Source organism: Ovis aries, chromosome 12, assembly GCF_016772045.2.
Source record: "Ovis aries strain OAR_USU_Benz2616 breed Rambouillet chromosome 12, ARS-UI_Ramb_v3.0, whole genome shotgun sequence".
Classification (NCBI taxonomy): Eukaryota; Metazoa; Chordata; class Mammalia; order Artiodactyla; family Bovidae; genus Ovis; species Ovis aries.
In genome coordinates this window covers 65,564,351-65,582,102 of record NC_056065.1, presented here as the reverse complement: position 1 = coordinate 65,582,102, position 17,752 = coordinate 65,564,351, and the positions used below count along the sequence as shown (strand labels likewise).

At 34.3% G+C, this 17,752-nt stretch overlaps 1 protein-coding gene across 5 annotated transcripts in view; it reads left to right on the top strand.

The window, feature by feature from the left end:
• TRMT1L (tRNA methyltransferase 1 like) overlaps nt 1-17,752 on the top strand; it is a 36,580-nt gene that overhangs the window by 5,849 nt on the left and 12,979 nt on the right. For 4 of the 5 annotated variants that reach the window (XM_004013870.5, XM_012187727.4, XM_042229201.2 and 1 more), the window contains 8 exons: nt 700-813; nt 4,204-4,268; nt 5,840-5,969; nt 7,359-7,482; nt 7,959-8,038; nt 12,371-12,620; nt 13,022-13,234; nt 14,573-14,763. In XM_004013870.5, coding sequence (XP_004013919.2) covers nt 700-813; nt 4,204-4,268; nt 5,840-5,969; nt 7,359-7,482; nt 7,959-8,038; nt 12,371-12,620; nt 13,022-13,234; nt 14,573-14,763 — 1,167 coding nt within the window. The remainder of the gene's footprint in view (nt 1-699; nt 814-4,203; nt 4,269-5,839; nt 5,970-7,358; nt 7,483-7,958; nt 8,039-12,370; nt 12,621-13,021; nt 13,235-14,572; nt 14,764-17,752) is intronic. The other variant, XM_042229200.1, reaches the window with a different exon arrangement.

The following is a 17,752-nucleotide window of genomic DNA, read 5'->3' as shown; positions in this document are numbered from 1 at the left end:
GAGCCTGCCAGGCTCCTCTGTCCATGGGATTCTTCAGGCAAGAATATTGAAATGGATTGCCAGGCCTTCCTCCAGGGACTCTTCCCAACCCAGAGATCAAACCCACATCTCCCACATTGCAGGTGGATTCTTCACCATCTAAGCCACCAGGGAAGCCCAAAGCCACTGTAACAGGATACAGAGTATTGCATCCAGTCTACCCCTTCCTTCTTTCATTTTTCTAATTCCACATGTTAGCCGTTTTAGTTGCTGCTAGAGTAGAATATCAGAGCTGATACTTTTGTCTGTCTAGCTCCTCTCCCTCTATAAGTGTGACAACAGCTGCCTTTTCCCCTGCCCAAAGTGCAGAACGACATTCTTTCTGGAAGGCATTTTGCCTGGGGTGATATCATGTAGTTTATCATTTCCTCATCCTCTCCATATCCGGTGGTAATAGGGATATCAGCTCGCCACAGAGAGGAGAGTTTTGGGGTAAAAATCAGTGACTGACCGTGTCCTAAAACAATTATTGTTAAGTACCTGCTGAGGCAAGAATGACTTCACCTTAATAAATGTTAAGAAAGATGTTATCTAAGGGGTGTGTGTGTGTTTTGAGAGGCAAGGGTGAGAAAGGGTCCCCTGTTAACTTCTTTTGTAGCCAAATTTAAGCATGAATAGCTGGTATATTCTCTGCTTTATTGGTTCTTTTTTCATTAACAGGAAACAAACAGGCTTGTCCATTGTGCCCCAAGGAGAAATTCAGAGCTTGTAATAGTCATAAGCTTCATCGTCACCTTCAGAATTTACACTGGAAAGTCTCCGTTGAATTTGAAGGTTTGTATTTTTGTGCTTACTAAAAAGTGATGTAAATGAAATTCAGGATTTTGTACTAGTTTTGGAATTTTACTGACAACATAATCAAGTATCTTCAGTTTAAAATTATGAAGGATATAATGCCCATCTTTTAATGTATTTATTAATAAAAGACCACATAGTTCTATAGGCAGTAGATATTTATGATGCCAGTGTTTAGTTTGGCAAACCATTATTAAGTATCTGTTCTGTGCTGGGTACTTGGCTTGGCCCTGAAGGTCCACATTACTTACTGAACCATGTTTCCATAAGTTTTACTTTTCCTTTTTTTATTAGAACAACTACAGTTTTTAATTAACTATGATTAATATTAACTCCAGTAATAGTTTTGAAGGTATAATAAAAATAAAACAAGAAAATAATTGGTATAAATATTGGAAAAGAGAAGATAACATCTCTTTTTTTCCCTGCTGCTGACTTAAAAATAAGCAGAGTTAATGAGAGTTTTTGGAATAATGGTGAGATATAAATATTCAAAATAAAATCAGAGCCTTTCTCTACTCTGGATAAATGGAAATGAGGGAAAAAGCAGTTACAACAGTGACAAAAATGGCACAATCTGAGGGAGTAAGTTTAACAAGAGGATTCAAATGAAGAAATGAATGAAGTTGTAGGACAAAAAACACGATTTTACCAAGTTAAAAGACTTCCTAGGAAGAGTGATTTATTGTTAGATCCGAGGTAGTGAATTATGGATTATATGTGTTTAGTTACTTAGTCATGTCCGATTCTTTGTGACCCCATGGACTGTAACCTGCCAGGCTCCTTGGTCCATGGGACTTCCCAGGCAAGAATACTGGAGTGGGTTGCCATTTCCTTCCCCAATGGATGATATATTATAGCCTTTTTTTAAGAAAGAAATTTAGCAACATTTAAGAAATTTTAAATATTTTTCCACCAGGCACTCCCTCTGCTCAGAGTCAAGGAAGCAATAGACAGAGATGTGCAAGAATGTTCACTGCAGCATGTGCTTAGAAACAAAAACTTGGAACTAAAAATCAGAGATGATTGAATAAATTATGGTACAGACCATGAAATATTATGCAGCCATTGAGAAGAGTGTATTAGATCTATACTAGCTTGCTTGGAAGGATTTTCATGGAAAACTGAAAATAGCAATGAAAGTGAAGCCACTCAGTCGTGTCCGACTCTTTGGGACCCCATGGATGGTAGCCTACCAGGCTCCACGATCCATGGAATTTTCCAGGCAAGAATACTGGAGTGGGCTGCCATTTCCTTTTCCAGGGGATCTTCCCAACCCAGGGATTGAACCCAGGTCTCCTGCATTGCAGACAGACGCTTTACTGTCTGAGCCACCAGGGAAGCCCGAAAATAGCAATATATATGATAAAAACAAAAATACTCCCCTCCCCCCAAAAAACCCTAAACATGTATATACTTAAATTTGTATATCATTATGCAAGTATACTTACTGAAATGTGGTTATCTGGAGTTTAAACCAGACTGAATAAAATAGTCATTATAAGACACCCCAAAAAGAACCCAGAACTAGACCAGAGCTATTTTCTTAGTGTTATAGTATTGGTAAAAGGTTATCACTAGTTACTTAGAGAAAAAGTGAATTAGAAACTAATTCAGAAGTCATACTATCTTATGTTTTATTATTTATACTGAATGTATAGTAAACCATATTGACTTCTTAACAAAAAAAGATCTCATTTTAATTACAAAGATAATTAAACCAAGTAATTGCATGGTTTAAGCCATTGTTTAATCTTTGGTCTCTCTCCTCCAAGTTATTCTCTTCTGTTTGATGGTTCATGGTATTTCTTTACTGTCATGTTCTTTAGGCTGTTGCGTTCTTTCACATGATGGTGATCTGGTAGATCGGGAATATGATAGCTTTTGTCTTTGTGAACAGGCTTCAAAGTAGTTGGCAAATATGTTGAATAAGATCTGCTGAAGGAATAGAAATGAGATGAAGGACAAAATAAGAATGCCTTACCTAACTGGAGAAGACTGCATTAGATGTGAGAAAGAAGAACATGTCTTCAGATTTAGCCATACTGCTGTTGAGATGCACCTAGTGGAGGCAGCCTGGAGGGCACATAAACCTGGAAAGGTTTGGGCTAGAGATACATATTTGGGAGTTATCAGAATATAGATGGTATTTAAAGCTGAAAGTCTGGATGGAATGACCTTAAGAGTACATATAGGTAGAAAAGGAAATGGTCCAAGGTCTGAGTCCTGAGACACTTCAACATATACAGCTAAGAAAAATGATTGGATGTAAAGTGAACCGAACTAGAAGTATGAGAAGAAGGAAGTTAGAGATAAGTATACAGTTTTTGAGTTAGGAGTAACTGGAAGGCTTTATTATTCATTAAAAAAGTGAAAAAAGAAACCTGGTTCAAGAGTCAAGTGAAAAGTTTAGTCCTTGACAGTAGGTTTTGTTTTTTAACGTTTTTTGGTTACACTGGGTCTTCATTGCTGTGCGCAGGGCCACTCTGTTGCAATGTGTGGGCTTCTTGTTGCCGTTCCGTGGCTTCTCTTGTTGTGGAGCCCAGGGTCTAGAAGCATGGGCTTCAGGAGTTGCGGCACCTGGGCTCTAGAGCTTAGGCTAAGAAATTGTAGTGCACAGACTTAGTTGCTCTGTAGCATGTGCAATCTTACTGGGCCAGGGATTGAACCCGTTTTCCGTGGATCCGTGGGCAGGTTCTTATCCTTTACATCAGTAGGGAAGTCCTTGACAATAGGTTTTGAAATAACCACTTACATGTCTTGAATGGGCAATTGGAAGTAGAGATCTGGCCCTCAGGAATGAGTTGATAGTAGAGCTATAATTTGGAATTCCTTCTCATAGGGGAGATAGTCGCAATCATGAAAGGCATTCAAGTTAGTCAGGAAGTGAGAAAAAATTTATGTAGCAGATCCATCATACAGAAAACCTACATTTTAGAGTATGAGAGAGGGAAGAGGATCTGTAAAGATTAAGTAGCAAGGACACGAAGAGAACTAAGTGCCGTATCATTGATGAAGAAGAGGCTGTGTAATAGTAAATGCAGCATAAGGCAAGAAGATGAAGCTGAGACAAAGTCAAGATGGCAAAAAGTAGATGATAAAACTGAATTCCAAAGAAGCTACATGACGAATGCAAGATAGCAGATGTTTTTGGAACAACCATATTCTGAACCTAGATCTCTTGTATATGTTTTTATACCGTGTCATATATAACAAATGTATAAAACTAAGGTGGTCTCATTCAGATAAATTATGACATTACAAATACAAGAATAATCCCCATTATTCTTATAAAATTTGGTAGTAATTTTAATAATAATTGAACTTTTGATGAGCAGTGATAAGACAAGCAGCAGTTCTTCATTCTAGGTTACCGGATGTGCATCTGTCACTTACCTTGTCGACCGGTGAAACCAAACATTATTGGAGAACAGGTAATCACACGTTAGATTTGTTATTTTTAGATTTAGCTATCTCTAAAGGAAGTACGGTTTTTACTTGCTTTAAGACTAAAATGTGTATATTCAGCAATGAGACTTACTTTAAGATTTTGTTTTCAAGGGCTTTCAGATTACCATAGTAGGAAAAATAAGAAATGTATGAAAATTGTTACTGTATTGAACTTTTCATTTTATAGTTTTTAATTTCAGTCAGATCACCTGCTATCATATGTTCGAAAGGAAAATTAACCCACATACTAATTTTGAAATGGAGAATTTAAATAGAAAGCACTTTTTTTCTTTCAAAATAAATTTTGGTCATGGAATAAGAACTTTTAATTTCTGTGGTTTACTAAGTGTCATAACATGTGTTGATTCATACTCATCCTCCCTGTGCTCTCTTAATTTGTCAAAGGACAGAATGAAGACACTTCTGAAATCTCAGTAACTTTAAAAAGTACATGTGTTTGTATTAGGATACATTTAACCTTTGGGGAATACAAATTATAAAATATTTTATAGTAACATTATCTTGAATGCATATTAGCTTAATAAATCATTAGTAAATTTTCCTTTCAGGCCACACACAAAAAGTAAAGTACTGGGGGAGAAAAACATTTCTTAAGTATACTTTGTCAGGATAATGCTTGGTCCACTAACCCTATCTAAGGTATTTAGAGTATGATAACCACAATGCCATAAATTGTGGAATGGTCTTGACTGTTCTGTCCTTGCCCTGTGATCGCGAGTAAAGAGTAAGACGTCATCATAAGCAGGAAAGAGCTACTGGAAGTTTTCTTGTTCATAACTAAATAAGAAACTAAAAAGTGAGAACTTTTTACTTGGAAAAATAATTTTTATTCTGTCTTTAACACTTAGGAGTGTGCTAGCACTAGCTCAGATTTCCAGAAATCTGAAGGGCCAATTGTTAAATGTGGCCATCATCAAAAATTTAAAAATGTGAACTTACAAGTAAATAAATTATATTAAAAACAAAGATAATGAATACTCACAACTCACTGCTTCCCAGTTGTTTTACTACATCTGTGCTCATGCGTTATTTGTGTATATGTACTGTATCTGCATGGTGGCAGTGTTCTCTGCTGTGATACTGCACATCTCTTCCCTAATTCACATTCAGTGATGTCACATGGGTAGCTTGAAATGTCACATTTGGAGCTTGACATTGGCTGTGGTAGAGTGTTTAGATCACAGACCTGCAGATGCTACAAATAAGGGCCTTATTTTCCTGGAGAGACAGTTATACGTCTGCCAACACACTGCTGCTAGTATCGTACCATTTATAAGTGTTGCTTATAGAAAATAAGGGTACAGTTACTTGTGGATTGAATGAATGAGAAAAAACTAACAAATTTAACTTGTGACCTATTGTAACATTAAAAAGCAGATCTAAATATAGGTAAGGAAGTAAAGATCCTTTCAGAGTCCCGTGGCAAAATGAATACTATCTTCTAACATACTTAAATTCACAACCTTAAATAAACTTTTATTTCATTGTCTTAGTAACTTTTTTATGTATTTAAATTAAATACTCTGTTTGATAGATATCCAGTAAAATGGGCGCCCATTATCATTGTATCATTTGTTCAGCAACAATCACCAGAAGGACAGATATGCTAGGACATGTCAGGCGCCATGTGAACAAAGGAGAGACTAAATCCAGGTATATTGCTGGTGAGTTAAGCAATCTCATTAACATGTTAATAAGTAAATCCTTAAACAGTGGTCTAATTATTATTTTTAGACATCAGACAGATAGAACACTGTGACTTAACCAAATCATTTAGTTAACTGCTAATCCATCCAGTGTTGTTTTCTTTCTGTGAGACTCCCAACAGTATAAACTGGTCTCAGTTTAACAGATGTATTTAATACATGGTAGAAAAAAACAGCTGATGCCCAGTAAATGTAGTTATCTTAATGAAAGATAATAGAATTTTATTACTGATGGCTCCTGTACCAGTAACTGTGTTATACTTGTTGTTGAAAAACACTGGAAAAAGGAGGCAGAGTGATACATAAAGACTATTTATAGTCCTGAGTGATATCAAGTTATTAGTAGCTTATTAATACTGAGGCTGTTCCTTCTCAAGAATTAAGCCTTTCTGCCCTAATTCATCCATTATGTGTATTGAATACATCTAGAATGGTACTCTGGACCATTCTTTTAAGTATTGAAAAAAGTAGTGAAATAATTATTTAAAGGGCTTAATTTTCTCACAGAACCTGGTTTGAGAAAGGCTAATCTTGTGAGATATGTGACTTGACACTTAGGTGAATACAGAAAGATATGTAACATAACAGTAGGAAAGATTACTTTTATGTGGCATTGTAGAAAGAGAAATATAGTTTTCATTTAGTTAACATTCTGATTATAATTTGATCAAGAAATCCAAACATAAATAATCTCAATTATTCCCCTCCACATATTATATCTCTTTTCTTAAATAATTAAAATATATTCACACAAATATATCAATATTTCATGAGTTTATAGGAGAATGATTCTAATGTATATTAAAAGTAGAATAATTGTTTTATACATTAGCTTATAGCTGTTGGAATATAATTTGTGATTTAAAATCACAAAAATATTCTGAAGTCAAGCATGTTCAGGAAATAGAGTGACTCTTAGTCATCCATGCTAGCTAATGGAACGTAACCACACAGGTTAATTTTCTAACATTTAAACCATAATAAAATATGTGTTTAGCAACCAGCCTCTATAAACACAATATAGCGTTTGATGAATAAAGGTTATTTTAGCATTTGGCATGATCTTAGGGTAATCGTCCATACTTAGGTGTACAGATACATTGATGTGCCAGACAGTTAAGATTTTAAGCTGATAAACTTTAATTCACCAAATACTTAATGAAATGCTGCTCTTTTCCATAGTCAGTGCTCTGTAGATCAATTTTCGGTGATTTTTTTGACATCTACTCAATTGATTTCATTAGCATGAAACTATTATAAAGGAAGGTTATTTTTTATGTTGTTCTTGATATTTATAATTATTTTCTATTTCACTGGAAGTCTTTTTTTTTTTTTCCTTAATTTTAGCTTCTGCTGCTAAACCACCTAAAGAAATTCTGAAAGAGGCAGACACAGATGTACAAGTTTGTCCTAACTATTCTGTACCTCAGAAAACAGATTCTTATTTTAATCCCAAAATGAAACTGAATCGGTAAGATAAATTTAAAAAAGGGTTATAGAATGCTTCAGATGCTTCAATTCATTACAATGTACCTTCTCTTAATCTTTTTGTTCTAATATATTGAAATTTAAAAGTAGATATGGAATGAAAATGGTTTATTTTAGCATTTTCTCAGAATGATTGTTGTATTTTTCTGCCAAACCGATTTTTTTCTCGGAGTAAAGTAGGTCTAACTTTATATAAAATTAAAGGAACAGACTGATGGGCCTGTGCCAAGTTTTTTAAATAAAATCATTGTTCATAGTAAATACTTGTTAATAGAATGCAATTTGACTAATAGTTTAATTTCACAGGTTTTTAGTTCTTATAGTATTAAGTAAGGAATATGTTTCTCTTTTCGAAGTAGTTTGTACAGTAAATAGGAACACTTTCTCACTGTTCTTAAAATCCACAATGATGAAACCATGGTACAGTAAAATTATTTCAGATTATTATCCTTCTTCTAGGCAGCTGATATTCTGTACACTGGCTGCTCTGGCTAAGGAGCGAAAACCTTTGGAATGTCTAGATGCCTTTGGAGCAACTGGTAAGTGATAAAGCTTTTTTTGGAACCTCACTTTATCAAATCTGTACAGTATCTTTTCTTTCCCTTTATTTTTTCCTTGTTGTTGTTTAGCCACTTTGAGAACTAAGGGTTTGTTTATATCATATGCACCTCAAGAGGTTTTTTTTCCAGTTTTATTGAGAAGGAATTGGCATACATTACCGTATGGGTGTACAAGTCTAATTAAGATGCGGAGCAGGATGGTTTGGTTTACATATACAATAGGTTCAGCTAATATCCATCATCTCATATAGATAAGTAAGAAGAAAAAAAGTTTCTCCTTGTGATGAGAACTCTTAGAATTTATCTTCTTAACTTTCCTCTATACAAGTATTACCTATATTTAATCATCATGTTGTACATTTCATCCCTAGTACTTATTTATCTTATAATTGGAAGTTTGTGCATACTTGCTAGACTTCCTGTACAGTATCTTTTCTTAGGAAATGTATATGGATATCATATCAAACAAAGTATTTTTATATTAAAAAAATGCAAGGCAAATTTTTTATTGTGGAAAATTTTCAAATATATACAAAACTAGAGTGTATAAGTGAATTCCTTTATATTCCATCACTCAGTCTTATATCTGTTTTCCTGTGCACTTTCCCTCATAACTCATTGCCCTGTACTCTTCTGTCTCCTTTATTTTGAAGCAAATAACAGATACATCATTTGATCTGTAAATATTTCCATGGGATCTGTAAAAGATAGTGAAGTGAAAGTCGCTCAGTTATGTCCAACTCTTTGCGACCCCATGGACTGAGTCCATGGAATTCTCTAGGCCAGAATAAGGGAGTGGGTAGCCTTTCCCTTCTCCAGGGGATCTTCCCAACCCAGGGGTAGAACCCAGGTCTCCTGCATTGTGGGCAGATTCTTTACCAGCTGAGCCATAAGGGAAGCCCAAGAATACTGGAGTGGGTAACCTCCCTTCTCCAGCAGATCTTCCCGACCCAGGAATCAAACTGGGGTCTCCTGCATTGTAGGTGGATTGTTTACCAACTGAGCCGTGAGGGAAACTTGTAAAAGATAAGGACTTTTTCAAAATTAAAACCCATATACCATATCACACCTAAAAAATTAAGAATAATTCTTTAATGTCATCAAATGTTTAGATAGACCTAATTATTTCATAATTTTTTAAAAATTTAAGTCAGAATCTAAAGACTATATATTTCAGTTGTTTGATAGATCTCAAGACTCTTTTTAACCTATATTCCTTTTCATCATTTTTTGTGTATGTGTGATAATTATTTGTTGATATAAGAGGTCATTTGTCCTTTAGAGTTTCCCACAGTCTAGATTTTTGCTGATTGTGTCGTCATGGTTCATATAAGATATTCCTGTGTTTCTGTGAATTGGTAGTTGTATGTTCAGGTTTGGTCATATTCAGACAGGATTTTTTTTTTTTTTTTTGCAAGAATACTTGTTTGCAGCAGTCAGTAAGCACTTGGTGTTTGGTTGATGTGTGTGTGTGTGTGTGTGTGTGTGTGTGTGTGTGTGTGTGTGTGTTGCAGTAACCATTGCCTACGTATTAGGCAATGAGATATTATGGTGAAATTTTAAAGACTGAGAACATTTTTCCCAAAGGACATAACAGTATAGAAAAGATTGGAAAATGTAGAAAATTTCTAAAAAGCCGCTTGTACCCTATCCAAGTTTTTCTTCTTAAAAGTTATAGGAGTGTATTCTTGCGAAGTTTGTACCGATAGGATGAAAGCACGACCTAGCTCTGCTTAAGTTCCTCACCTCAGAGAGAAGTAGTGGTTGGAAGCATGGACTGTGGAGTCAGACTGACTGCATTCAAACCCCAGCTTTATAACATGCCAGCTGTCTAGCCACAGAAAATTATGCTTTAATTTGCTTTATCTATCCAAAAGAAGGTACCTACCTTAAAATAATGTAAAGATTAAGGAAATTAATACATGTAAAGAAATTAGAACAGTATCTGGTATATAGCAAATGCTGTAAAAGTATTCAGTATCATCGTTGTATTATTACTACTACTACTATCATCATCATTAGTAATGTCTCAGTGTAGAAATGGTAAAAGTGATGAAGTAATGATTCTAAGGTGATCACATCCTCTGAGCCAGTCAAATTTTAAATATGAATCATTTTTTTATTACTCCTTTTCCCACCACTATCCCCACACTCAACTATGGATCTGTTCTAATTTTTCATTTGTATTGTGACTCATACTCTTTTTCATTCCATATCCACCAATAGAGTGATTTTTAGCAATTATATCTGTCTAATCTGTCTTGCATGCCATTGCCAAACAGCTTTTGCTCTGAAACACTGAATTGATCATGTTGCTTTTCAGTCAGAAAAGTCATGCATCTTAATTGCCTAGAGTTCGACTTCTCAGATTGCAATTTAATATCCTCCATAATCTGATAACAGTCTACTTTTCCAGATTTATTTCCCACCATTTTCCCTCACACAATCTTCCCCCACCCTTGTGTTTTACATTCAGTAATGTTTATTAAATGTCTATCCCAGGTGGCTTTAGTGGTAAAGAACGCACCTGCCAGTGCAAGAGACATAAGAGATGTGGGTTCAATTCCTGGGTCAGGAAGATCCCTTGGAGGAGAGATTTGAACCCACTCCAGTATTCTTGCCTGGAAAATCCCATGGACAGAGGAGCCTAGTGGGCTACAGTCCACAGTCTCATGGAGTCAGACATGACTGAAGTGACTTAGCATGCAGCAGCATACCTACGCTGGATACTATATATGTTTCTTAACAGTGGAGTCATTTTATTTTCCTTTTTCCCCCCTCTAGTTTTGTTGAGATATAGTCAACATATATAACACTGTATATGCTTTAGGTATACAACATAATGATCAGCTATATGCATGTATTGTAAAACGATCAAAAAAGTTTAAATCCATCTCTTCACATGGTTATAGATTTTTTTCCCCTTTCTGATGAGATCTGCTCGCTTAGACAGTTTCAAATAAATAGTATTGTGAACTGTAATTTCCCTCCTGTACATTTTATCCCCAGAACATCTTTCTGTTATAACTGCAAGTTTGTCCCCTTTGACTACATTCACTCAGTTCTCCCATGCCTCCAGTCTCCTCTGGCAGCCTCAAATATGATCTCCATTTCTGTGATTTGGGTTTTTTTTGTTTTTTTTTTTTTCAGATTCCATGTTTAATTTAAATCATATGGTATTTGTCTTTCTCTGACTTATTTCACTTAGTGTAATACTTTCAAGGTCCATTGTGTTGTCTGAAATGGCAGGACTGCCTTCTGTTTATGGCTGAATAGTATTCTGTTGGGTGTATATATACCACATGTTCTTTCTTCATTCATCCATCGATGGATACTTCAGTTATGTCCATGTCTTGGCTCTTATAAATAATACTGCAATGAACGACTCCTCTTTTTTAACCTGAAACATTAAAATTATTGTTTAGGAAGATCTTTTCTTTTTAATGTGCCTTTGTAAACTTAAATAAAGCTCATAGCAGTCATTTTGCTTGTTTCCCCATCTCTAAAATGTAGATATTAGAACTTCACAAGCTTATCTTAAGGATAGGAAAATAAATGTAAAGACAATGGCACATAGTAGATGTTAATTTTTTACATTAAGGAGGCACATGTATGCAGATGGTCAGCACTTCCAGTAAATCGGGGCTTTTTTACTCCGTGTTGGCTAGGCTTGTGTCACCATCTTCCATTTTGCAGTGAATGTCCCTTATGACTCAAATCCAGCAGGTATAGAAAACCTGTGAGAGCGCCCTCTTGGTCTCAATTCCTCTTGATCATTTGCTTACACATACAAGGTTGTTTTTCATTCACAATGATGCTATCGTGCAGTATTTGAAAAGCATTCGTCCAGGAAAGTTGTTTTCATATTTTCGTGTATTAAAATAAGCTGCAGCAGGACGAATTCCAGCTTCTCAATTTCTTTTCAAGTAGAGAAACCCCACTCTTACTCACACTGTACATTGGATTTCTCTGTAAGATTTTGTTTGAAAAAAAAGTATTCCATTGTAAGAAGAAAGGAAAAAAAAAATCCTATTAAACCCTAAATAAAGAATATACATAGGTATTTTATTTGAACATGGACTACAGAACAGTTTTTTAAGAACTATTAATGGAAATCTGCAGGATACATTTTCTTGTGGTAAATCTTCTTAAGAGGCATTTCAGTGAGAAAGTTGAATAAGAATTACTTTTGAAAATACTAAGATTTTGAAACATTTATTTCTGTTATTTAAAAAATTATATTCTTTATTTTTATTATAGTTTTTACTCTTTATAATTTAAAAACCCATTTTTCTTCCAATTTCTCCTAAGGGATAATGGGATTACAATGGGCAAAACATCTTGGAAATGCAGTCAAGGTTACAATTAATGATTTGAATGAAAACTCTGTGACGTTGATTCAGGAGAACTGCCATTTAAACAAATTGAAAGTGGTTGTGGACAGTAAGGAAAAGGAAGAAAGGGAAGATATTCTGGAAGAAGGAGAGGAAAACCTTGGTAATATTAAGGTGACCAAAATGGATGCCAATGTACTAATGCATTTGAGATCTTTTGATTTCATGTAAGTGAAAAATTTTTTGTCACTTTCTAAACTGACTTGGATTTGATGAGAGGTGGGGTAGAGAGGGGGCTGTTAAAAATTAAGGTAGTTTGTCATTGTTTATTTATTTAAATTAATACACTATTTTGGCATTGGCTTAAGGAATGCCATGAGAGCACTTTCTAGCATTTGAAGTAAAATGCCTGGGCATGATAACTTTTCTCTAAGAATGTTTTATTTTCACATGTCTAAGATGGAATGTGATCCTTTTATTGCTTACTTTAAAACCATAGTTAATGTTTTTAAAATAGATTTATGAAGTACTTTTGAATCCATGGAACTTTATCATTAGAAATACGGCAATGGTATGATTTTGGATACTAGTATGATTTTAAATATATCCATATTCTTTCTGATTTTAGACACCTAGATCCTTTTGGAACATCTGTGAACTATCTTGATTCGGCATTCAGAAATATAAGAAACCTTGGCATAGTGTCAGTGACTTCTACAGATATCAGTTCTTTATATGCCAAGGCACAACACGTTGCCCGGCGTCACTACGGCTGTAATATTGTCCGAACTGAATATTACAAGGAGCTAGCTGCAAGAATTGTTGTAGCTGCAGTGGCAAGGTACCAAATGGCCAACCTTTGTATGTCTGAGTATATGATAGAAAGAAATAATATTACAAGAAGTGCTTATTTCATTCTTCAAAATATGCACAAAATACAAATTCTGTATTTTGTATATGTGATCTTGATTTTTTTGGAACTCTTATGTTGTATGCTAGAATTTTATTTAAAAGCTTGTGCCTAAAATAGTTTAATCTCCATTTTAAAATGTTATTTAAATAAAGTAGTAAGAAAGAAAAAATGAAAGTTAACTTCAAATCATTTTGTTTCAACAAACATAGGGTAGATATAGGGTAGTAGCACCACAAAAAGAGAAAGCAAAAATTGATCTTAGATTTAGAAATGATCATTATTAATGTCCATTTCATCTTATCTTTATTTATATAGTTTGAAAAAAATGATGGCTTATAAATTTGATTCTGTGAAATGATCTCACCTGTAAAACAAAAAGTTCTGTTTCTCATCAGACTTTCTAAACAATTGAAGCAAGGAAGACTTTGAGCACCCATTTTATGCATAAAGTTATGCTAGAGGAATAGTAATATACAATCTCAATGAATATTAAGATTACAGATCCTTACAGCCGCGCTGTCACCAAAGCCAGCACCAGTTTCACAGCATTTAGACTGAAATTCTTACCTCAGCAAAAATACAGATTATTAGACTTCATAGACCTTTATAACTAAAACCTCTGATGTTCACTTGATACATGCCAAGGACCTACTGTACATACTTTAAAATGTTTATAATGTAACAGCAAATTCAAAGCAGTACATACAGACTAAGTTAGTGTACAACTGTAGAGGGAAAACTGAGTACATAAATGGTGTATCAAGTAGAATTTAATACAAAAGTATATAAATGTAATAATGGCAAGGACTTTGCTTATTCATTTTTAACCAGCTGTTCAGCAGCTAGCATACTTCCCTGCATGTATTTAGTACTCAGTAAGCATACATTGATTGGAAGAAGCTTTTGTAGAAAAAAGTAGGTAAAAAGAAAGAAAGATGGTTGTGATGACAAGAAACAAAGTGACATTAGAAACCAAAGAATATTGAGAAGATATCAGAAAGGAACATGTGTAATTCCTAGAAGCCTGCCAAGCATCCTGTAATTTCCTGTGTTTCAGTTTGTATAAAAGGTATAGTATATAGTATATATCTTTTATAGCCACTTTTTTATATATCTTTTAAAACCACTGCTACAAAGAGTTAAATTTTTCTTATTTTCCCATAACCCTTCCATAGTGTATGTACTGTCCAAGTTAATATGGTCAATATAATGCCAAACAAAGTAAAATGATAAGCTCCCAAAACAACTTAAAAAATTTTTTTCCAGAGCTGCAGCCCGATGTAACAAAGGCATAGAAGTACTGTTTGCAGTGGCTCTGGAACATTTTGTGTTGGTTGTTGTGAGAGTTTTGAGGGGGCCAACTTCTGCAGATGAAACAGCCAAGAAGATTCAGTACCTAATCCATTGTCAGTGGTGTGAAGAGAGAATTTTTCAGAAGGATGGTAATATGGTAGAAGGTAAATGCAAGTTTCTTCTGACTGAATATTGTGTTGAATTTGTGTGTAAGCCTCCAATGAATAAGCCTTTATCACATCCCTAATTTATACATATTGTTGTCCTTTGATTTTAAAGATTACAGTGCTAACTTTATTTCCTATACTGGATTTCCTTTCATCAACAGACAAGACATTCGTGTGAGTTCATTAAAGTCATTTACTCATTATAATTTATGCTCTCTAGCCATGCCTTCTGTTGAAACGTCTAGAAATAACTTAGTTTCCACTGTCACTAATTTTAGGAACATTAAGTCAGATTACTTCTTTGTTTGGGATGTTTCAAATTATTAATTTTATAAAAATAATGGTCATGTTTCTGACTGAATATAAAAGCCATCAGTTATAAAACTCATCCAGTAAATATTTATTGAGCCTCTACTATATGCCAGGCCTGGGGACTCAAAGGAAAAAGATGTGGCATGTGCCCTCATCAAGCTGTTTCTAATTTGCTTTTCTGGGACATGGAAACAGTTGCCCGTTGTTTTCTGTTAGCTTCTTAGCATTTTTGAAATGTGGATTTTTAGGAACTCTTTATATAGTAGAATTTAACCCTCGTGGTATGATACAATAGTTGCAGATATTTTTTCTCATTTTGTCACTTGTGTTTGCATCTTTTTTTATTTTTTCATGCAGACATTTTTTATTGTTTCTGTTGTAAAATTAATCAGACGCTTAATGTACTCTGTATTTTGTCTGTAGTTGGAAAAAGCTTTCCAATCCTAAATTATTCAGAGGTTATGTTTTATTGACTAGGTCACCTCTTGTCCACTTATTTGAGAATACCATGTTTATCTTATACTAAAATTCCACATGGATTTGAATTTCTTTTTGGATTTTCTGTTCTGTTCCAGTGGTTGGAAGTTCATGCATTCATTCACTTCTACTCCTTTTAGTGTTGTTTAATATCTGTTAAGGCAGTCACTTCTCAGAGCTCTATTTTCAGAGTGTTCTGACACTGGATCCTTTTATTGCTTAATGCAAGATAAATAAATAAACCAGTTGGTAGTTTATCTTGACCACATTGAATTAAGGAGGAGATGTGGTTTTGAACCCACCATGCTCTTCTGTCCGAGTACTTCTGCTAGTGTTAACTGATAGTAGGAATGGAGGGCATGCCGTTATATTCCTTTGTTTGAGTTCTCTCTGGTGCTTTCAGATTTGTGCATGAAGCTGGGATACCTATCACTTATCAGTCAAAGTACCAATCAGCACTTTGACTGTATCGTTACAGTGCTTTTTGGCTTCTATTATTTCTGATTAAAAGTTAGTTGTATTGTTGTTCCCTTGTACTTGATACTTAGTGTTTTCAAGATTCTTTTTGTAGCTTTCAGCAGTTTGGTTATAATATGTCTCAGTGAGTCTCTTTGTGTTCATCCTCCTTGGAATTCAGAACTTCTTAGGGCCAGAGGTAATTGTTTTGTTTTGTTTTTTTTTTTTTTTTAATCAGATTTGGGGCACTATTTTGCTTCTCCAACCTAAATCTTTATCACTTCAAACTGGATACAGATATCTTCTGTAACCTGCTAATCATGGATTAAAGGAGTCATGTAATCAGCCTTTTCAAGTACAGTTTTCTAACCAATCCCTTTAACAGTTGTCCTAGAGCTACTCTAGTAGCATTCATCTTTGCTTTTTAGCTTCATATAGCCCCTAGGCTATTTCTGCCTTTAATAGCTATTCCCTCCAGAATGGTTTTCTTCCAGTAGTACTCTCTCAGCTTATAAGCTTTTAGCAAGTACTGAATGATTGGGACGTATGATGACTTATCTTATTTTCTAGCAGTATTTAGGAATTATTCACAAAAATATATTTTTCTGTCATTTCTAAAGATTTGGAATAAGAGAAGCCAACTCTAAATGCCCAGGCCACCATCCTAATCTTGGTTTAAATGCAACAGAGTCAGAAAGGTTATAGAATCCACTTGGCTTTTTAAAATATAAATTTCATAAATATCTTTGATGAAACTTGGGAGAGTTTTGGTCCTCCTAGATAAATGGTATAGTGCCCTGTGGTTTCTTTTCTATTTTTTCCTAATTTAATTTTCTTTTATGTAAGAAATAATAGACATCTTCAGTGTTTAAAAGGATATCATTAATGTGAGTTTCACGTCAATTAAAAAAAAAAAAAAACCTCAGTGTTTCTTTTTACCTCGTACCCCAGTGTTACTGATGGTATTCCTACCTTTAAAATTATGAACCAGTTCTTACATGGAGATTTTTATCCTTTCATTTCTCACCATGAGTGTTTTACAATATCAGTGAGTAACTAAACTCAAATACACTCTGCTCAAATTTGATCCTGAATCTGTAAAAACTTAACATCTTTCCTTCTCCTTCAGGAGTCCTTCATGTTGCTTTATAATTTTGGACTGTTACTACATGGGTTTTTTTGTTTTGTTTTGTTTTAAAAATTGAAGAATATTTGATTTACACTGTTGTGTTAATTTCTGCTGTACAGCAAAGTGGCTCAGTTATACATGTATATACACCCTTTTTCATATTTTTTTCCATTGTGGTTTATCCCAGGAGACTTGATATAGTTCCTTGTGCTAAACAGTAGGACCTTGTTTTCTATCCATTCTAAATGTAATAGTTTACATCTACTAATCCAAACTTCCAGTTCATCCCTTTCCTGCCACAAGCCTCAATGTCTGAGTCTGTTTCTGTTTTGTAGATAGGTTCATTTGTGCCATATTTTAGATTCCACATATAACTGGTATTATATGGAATTTGTCACTAGAGTGTTTTTTTAATCAAACATTTTAAAGGATTTTTTACTTAATAAATTACTATTAAGTAATATGAATTGTTTTCTCATTGTTTGTAATCATATAGGACTTACAGAGTATAAATGAGTGTTTCTTTCCAAAAAGTCAGATCACTTAGAATTTTTTGTTCATCAATATGTAGTATATAATTTAAAAAATCAAATAGTTCTGCATCTTATTAAT